At 44.4% G+C, this 7,350-nt stretch overlaps 1 protein-coding gene across 1 annotated transcript; it reads left to right on the top strand.

Annotated features, from left to right (window-relative positions):
* Positions 1–822: 822 nt before the first annotated feature.
* Positions 823–2,391, top strand: LOC119660001 (dehydrodolichyl diphosphate synthase complex subunit DHDDS). Its single transcript, XM_038068379.1, has 2 exons — positions 823–1,786; positions 1,901–2,391. The coding sequence occupies exons 1-2, from the start codon at positions 1,136–1,138 to the stop codon at positions 2,150–2,152; spliced, it is 903 nt and encodes a 300-aa protein (XP_037924307.1). The 5' UTR covers positions 823–1,135; the 3' UTR covers positions 2,153–2,391.
* The last annotated feature ends 4,959 nt before the right edge of the window (positions 2,392–7,350 follow it).

The raw sequence follows: 7,350 nt of genomic DNA, 5'->3' as shown, positions 1-7,350 counted from the left end.
ATCACCATATGGAACCAGTTTCGAAAAGTACTAATTGAGCCCTTTCATTTGATACACATTCTTTTGAAAGTTAGTCGCGGACCTTTGTTTTTTACATTATCCAAAACGATTGAAATTAAAGATGATGAGAAAATAAAATGAGCCAACATTTTTTTTTTACAATTTTCGATGGGCTAGAAAGAAGCGTCCTTTAAAAGATATCAACCCAAATGTGGGATCATATTCTTGATAATTTTATAAAGAATCATACCTTCAATTTTCATAATGATCAGTTGCCTTTTGAGTTAAAATTTCCGCGAATGTGAAAAACGCCATTTTGCGAAAATAGTTGAAAATTGTTTGAAAAGTCGCCTTTCGGATATGAAGACATTTCTCAGTCTTAATTAGGAACAAACTACATTTACAACAAATACAAACGCACTCGTAGAAGGGATTGCGCCAAGTAATTATAAACACAATATTCACATAGCTCTATAAAATTACGTAAGGATATAAGTTACTAATTCCTGGACGCTCGAGCCTGAGCGTGTACTCCATAAGCGCTCGGTTCTACGCGGATAAAATTCAAAGGAACATCAACTTTGCAAAATATTCTTGAATAGTTAAGCCGGCAATCTATGCAATAAAAACATGATTCTGGAAACATCCTAATGCGGTTTCCTCGCTTCACTGATCCTCTCGCCATAAACGGAAATTAGATATCGATTCAGTTCATTTTCCTGCGAAACGATTTTGCCAATTGAACCATTCGAATGACGGCAAAAGTTCCATGGTTTGCCCAATAAGAAATTAATAGATCTGTAACGTTGGCACACCTGCCATGTCAAACACATCAGGCAACTCCATCAACAAGTCTTGTGAGCTGTCACACGGTTTTCCAATTTGTTCTTTAAGAAGTGTCTGACGAAAGCAAGTAGAATTGATATGAAACTCTGCCCTGATGTGCTTTGATGCCGTTAACCCTGTTTGGAAATAACGAAGTGACTCCAAACTAAAGTAGATTCACCGCTCACAAGATACAAATAACCGCAACGGACTAGCCCACGTCAGTGTCTCTCCACCACCCGACCTCTGTTGATGCCGGTCATCGAAAACTGATAAAAAGTTCACTTTTTCTGAATAAAAACGCGTAGGAATGACCTTGATCCGGGAAAATGAATACAAGTGGTATGAAAAGCTAGCGTTCAATGTAATAAAATGCGGTCCGATCCCGCGGCATATTGCCATCATTATGGATGGCAACCGTCGATTCGCCAAAACCGAAAATATTGAAAAAATCGAAGGGCATTCGCGAGGATTCGACAAACTATCGGAATGTCTGGGCTGGTGCTTGGAACTCGGGGTCAAGGAGGTGACGGCATTTGCATTTAGCATAGAAAATTTCAAGCGAAGCCCCGAGGAGGTGTCGGCTCTGATGGACATAACCAAAGTGAAGTTCCAGAAACTGCTTGAGGAGAAAGAACGTTTGCACGAGAATGGGGTTCGAATACGTATCCTGGGCAACTTAGCACTCCTGCCTGAAGAGCTGCAGCAACTTATGTCGGAAGCTATGCTGATGACTGAGCAAAATAACAACTTGTTCCTGAACATCGCTTTCGCGTACACATCGCGGGAAGAGATCACAAACGCGATTCAAACAATCTGCCAGGAAGGGGGTAACCTCGAGGAAGAAGACATCACGGAGGAGCTGGTAGCGCAGTGTCTGTATACCAAAGATATCAAAAATCCGGACTTGCTGATACGAACTTCAGGGGAGAGCCGGCTGAGTGATTTTCTGATGTGGCAGGTGAGTGCCCTCCAGCTCTCCCTAGATTTCCTGATTCCCTTCCAACCCCTGTTAATTCTAGGGAGTACTCCAAGTATGTACAAAGCCATAATGGTATTCTTCTCCACATTCCAGCTTTCTTCGACGGTTCTCTACTTCCCAAAAACTTTCTGGCCGGCAATCACAATTTGGCACCTCCTGTACGGGATATTCTGCTATCAGCGGTCCCTGCTCAGCATTTCAGGCTACAAAACTGCGATCGAGCAATCTTCCGTGAAATCGCAGAGCGGCATGTCAGACCGAGCCAAGATCTTTCTGCACAACGTCGACATGAAGCGTCGCGACCGCTTGGTTCGCCTGAGTAGCGCAAAACACAAAGGCGACTGAGGATATCTCGAACAGATATTCCAAAAATACACACATTCACCCTTATTTAAGCATAAAAATATCGACTGAGTTGTTACTTGGACCTAGGAAGCAATTTTAAGACAATTTACTGTACATAAACGTTTGATTATGTCATAAAGAAGTGGAACCTGTTAGAAAATGGTAAAGTTAGCTATGGTAGGCGCAATCTTGCGAGATGGAATTGAAAAGCGTTGAATAAAATTCAACTTCCAGATAAATTGCTTCGAGTTGTTTTTCTTTCGAACTTATGGTGCCTGTATTTGCTCCCAACGTGTGACTAAAAATTTGCTAGTCAATTCTAGCTGATGACAAGACGGAAGAGGTCACGCGTAAGAACTGTAGAAAATGGCAATCTGTCGACATATAGATACGACAAAGTCAGTCCAGCTTGCTCAGATCTCGAGAGCAACCTCGTAGCTTTCACAAAGGAAAGCAACTCTCCCACCCTGCAGCTAGAGATCTTTTTAAGGTCCTCAAAGAATGGTTTACCTAGTGTCCTAAGAATTTCTCCCTCTTCTCGCAGCTTCGGCAATGCGTATTGTAGGGTATATTGAGTCAGGGGGCATGGTCCCCTATATGCCCGTGCCAGTGCAGACCGCCGTAATTTTGTATGCATTTGCGTGCTCTCACGATCGGGTTTTGTTATAGGCGGGCCAAATCCTCCTTTACTTGGCATAGGCAGTGGGCCTTCATCATCTGAGGTCGCAGCTGGTAAGTAATGCGAATAGATTCCACCCTTGAGAGTCGCCAGCCGGACCACCAAAGGCCTGCCAAGAGCAAAGTCCCGCCTAGCCTGTCCGTCAACCCACTCATTCCCCTCTGTGTTCCTGTAACCGAGACCCCAGAGGAGGGTGACCTTGAGTGTGCCGCCCAGATTGTTCAGCGAGTTTCTTCACTGTCCAGCCAGCCTGGAGGATGTCACCGCTGAGTTCAAGGCCTTACTCTCCGCTTGGGACTGGGATCATGGCCAGTACCGCCAATACTTCCGCTTCGAATACGCTGGCGAATTCTGGGAGAGTGTTCCACTCAACTCGAAAACTCCCGCATCGACTCTTTGATCCGTCGGTGTAGAATCCTGTGTCATGCCTTGCAACACGCCACCGGTCTCCCACTCTGGCCTGGTTGGAAAGTCTACAACAAACTCTCTGGTTGAGCTTGCATGTAGCGTAGACCGCGGGGAATGCCCAGAGTTCACAAAGTACTTCGTCTAGGATGTTACCATGGCCGTAGGGACCCTCTCTCCAGTATCCGGAATCATGGTGGTCTAAATGAACGAGGTATAGGGGTACATTGAGAACATCTGCCAAGCAGGAATGCAGGGATCCGGTAGTACCTGCACGCGTGGTTCTTTGAATCCTTTTAGGCTTCGTTCTTTTGTCTCTCTTGGTGAGCGCCTGCTACCATACAATGGAACCATACGTTAAAATGGGACGTACTACGCCGTGTACATACCGAGACCCATTCTTGACCAGAGACCCCATTTCTTTGAAAAGGTCCTCTATCAGGCATAGAGTGCTATACAACAGTTTAATATTCAATCTTACACACCCCCGGTCCTCTCGTGAAATGGGAAAGGGTTCATAACACATGGGCGACTTCCGGGCGTAAGTAAGTTAGTACGAGCAAATCAAATACGCGTCTGCACATTAAATATTGAAGTGAGGGTACACTGGAAAGACCAGGAATTCGCAATAGCTCTTCGGAAAAGGCGCAATGATATTTGCGCTCTACAAGAAACCCCATGGTCTGATGCCACATAGAATGTGAACGCAGTAAAAATGGCTATAAACTTTTTTTTGGTAGCCCACACACTCAATACGGTGTTAGCATTGACAACTCAAAGGGTTTCCGTGATGAAGGGTATCGTCGAATCATTTGATGACCGGCTGATTAAAATCACCATTATATCAGCTCATCGCACGATTCACTTCTTCAGCGCATACGGACCACAGACAGGTCGACTTGATGCCAAGAAACATGTCGTCTGGCAACTCCTCCATGCAAAGACCTGTAACGGGCGACCTTAATGGTCATGCGGGTGAAAAGGCAGACAGCAACAGTTGCCATGGGGGAAAAAGGCTTCGGTACGCGCAATAAGGGTGGCGAGCATAGTCGATTTTGCGGATACCCATGACCTTGTAATTGCAAATACATAGTGCATCAAACGATTGTCTCATCTTAATCATTATAATCGTTGACGCTACAATCCATATTGGATATTATTCCCTATGAGGCCATCACCCCTCAACATCAGCCGCTGATTGCCGTCTTCCGAGTCAAGCGAGGAACGCACTGGCCCACCGCGCGATTTTGTGAGAAGAAAGAGGAAATGATCTCACTTACGCGATTACCAATCACTACGAATATGGAAGATCCACCGAACCAAGTTAAAGAAACGATCCGCAAAGTGAACTAAGCAGCTCTCGAAATCACCAAGCCTGGTAAGTGGTTGATCCAGTGAGATACAGGGCTTTCGAATGACGATGTTCATATGAAAATCCGTGAAAAGAAACGCCTCTACCACAAGTTTCTCAACGATAAAACTCTGACCAATTGGCGAATTTACAAGAATGCTAACTAGAAAACAAAGAAAGCGATAGCTATTACACGAGCGGTCCATTACAAAGATCTTTACTATAAACTGGACACGAACGCACACAGGATATCGAACACTTCAGTTGTGTCAATGACAAGAACGGTACTTTGCTTACCGACCGACGAGCCGCGACAGATAGCGAGAATATTTCGAGCAGATTTCAACTGAACAATTTGTTCATCCTCCACTTCCACAATTTTTGCCGAAATTTAGAGCAATTTCACCTGTCAGCGCCACTAAAGTCGAGGAACCAATAAAACGCATGAAATCAGGGAAAGTTGCAGAAACTGACGACATCGCATCTGAGCTCTGGAAAGCGGAGTACCGAACCCAACACTGTTGCTTAGAAGATTCTTTAATCCGGTTATTCAGGAAGGAAGAACATCATCTGACTGGCTAGAAAGTACCGCACTTCCAATATGGAAAAAGAAAAGTAATCCAGCAGAATGTTCAAATTACCGTCCGATCCGGTTATTTTCCCATACCATGAAGATTTTTGAACGCATTCTTGACAATCGTATTCGCAAAATCGTTGAAATAACCGTGAATCAAGCCGGATTTGTCAAGAGCTGCGGAACTACTGACGCAATACACGCTGTGCGGTTACCCATGGAGAAACACCGTGAGAAGCATCGCCCTCTTTGCATTACGTTTGACCCTGTGCTACACCAAATCATCTGATATACTCTATAACAACACTTAGTGCCAGAAGAACTCATGCACTGGATTCAATTGCTCTGACACGATCCGAAAAGCAAAGTTCGAAGTGTCTAATAGAAAAAATTATATCGAGCAACCTGTCCAAAAATGGAATAATCGCCTCATGCGAAACGGTCTCAGATTGAATCTGAATAAAACTGATTTTTTGACGACCGATCCCCATGAAACAGGCACAATCACTGTTAGCGGCAGTGATCTGCCCAGAACTGAGCGATTTAAATAGTTCGAGTCAATGCTATCAGCTAATGGAGAACTGCATAATGAAATTGCTTCACGCATTAACGCAACCTGGATAAAGTGGTGTTGCACAACTGGTGTTCTTTGTGATCGACGTATCAAGGGACATCTCAAATCTAAAATTTACCGCAATGTCGGCCGTCCTATCACTCTCTATGGTCCTGAGTGATGGCCGAATATAAAAGATAATGAACGGCGCGTTGCGGTAATTGAGGCGAAGATATGACATTGGACTAGTGGCGTGACACGTTTTGATCAGATCCGAAATGAGGATATCCGTGATCGATTTGGGATTGTACCGATCGTGGAAAAATTGCGAGAGAGGCGCTTTCGACGGTATGGTCACGTAATTCGTGTTAACGAGAATTCACTTGCCTTCATTTTATAAAATAAAATGGAGAAAACGATCGCGACGAGTCGACCCTGCTTGGAGCGGGACAAAGGCTGGGGAAAAAGAAGAAGTAATCATTGGCCTTACTATTGCAGGCTATATCCAACATACTATCTTTGGAGTGCAACCCCATTTTTCCTGCTATGGACCTGCAAGTCATTAGAGCCCTCGTAGCTTGCCGACATGCATCTTCCAGAATAATTTTTTTTCTAGCGTAATTCCAAAATAGTTGACCTCTGTTTCTCGTTTCACCTCCACGTCATGTAGCCTTATGGCCCTCACGTGATCAAGTTTACGTTTTCTAGTAAATGGTGATTTGGGCTGAATTGATACACAGTCCCGCCTTCCTGCACCAGGCACTAGTAACCCTTAATCCAGTTTGGATTCTATCACATAGGCTATCCTCATATGTGCCCCTACAGATTAAAACAATGTCGTCCGCGTAACCCTGCACCCCACCTTAACTTCCATGCGTTCTTTCCACCTTTTGTGGAATATAGCACACATGGACAGTTTCTTTTGTGTTTCAGTTTCATTATCACCACATCTAATACTGTGTAAATGATAAACTAACAGCAATACGCCGTAAATTTGTATTATATATCATAATATAATATTGCTAATATATATAATAATATTGCTCCCGTCAAATTGGGCATAACCCTGCCCCAGGAAGCTAGTGCGTTTACTAGTCTTTCGACTTATTAAGGGTCAATATTGGCCTCGCACATTGGTCGGGGTCAGGGATACCGAATCCTCTCATGGCCGTGCACATTTTAACTTTGGTTATGGTGCAACTGGTGTTGATATTCCGACTCTGCGGCTGGGGCCCAAGTATGTTTGAAGCCGTATTAATGATAACCTTCTTCAGGTGATTGTGAAGATCATTTGTTGATGCTTCACCTTCAGGTTGTCTGTTGACTGCAGTTATGGCGGCATCCATTTCCCCCTTATAGTTGATACGGAGGCCTGTGCTGTGCCAGTATTAACTCTCATGTGATTATCAGAGGGGATTCTAGGTGGTGTTGTTATTCGAGCCCGGAGCACCATGCCTACGAATAGTGATCCGAGTCTATATTGAGCCCCCTATATGTTCTAACATTCATCAAGGCTGAGAGGTGGCGGCGTTTGATCCGCACGTGGTCAATTTAGTTGAAAGTTTTCCCGTCTGGAGAGGCGCACGTTTGTTTGTGGACCGCTTTCCACACAAACCAGGTAATTAGAACAACCATT

The sequence above is a fragment of the Hermetia illucens genome, chromosome 6, assembly GCF_905115235.1.
Source record: "Hermetia illucens chromosome 6, iHerIll2.2.curated.20191125, whole genome shotgun sequence".
Lineage (NCBI taxonomy): Eukaryota > Metazoa > Arthropoda > Insecta > Diptera > Stratiomyidae > Hermetia > Hermetia illucens.
Note: the sequence above shows the minus strand (reverse complement) of the source record. Positions and strands in the feature narration are given on the sequence as shown.

Coding starts and splice junctions, on each gene's coding strand:
- LOC119660001 (XM_038068379.1), top strand. CDS start 1,136: ATGACCTTGATCCGGGAAAATGAATACAAGTGGTATGAAAAGCTAGCG. Junction 1,787..1,900: donor GTGATTTTCTGATGTGGCAG/GTGAGTGCCCTC, acceptor TCCACATTCCAG/CTTTCTTCGACGGTTCTCTA.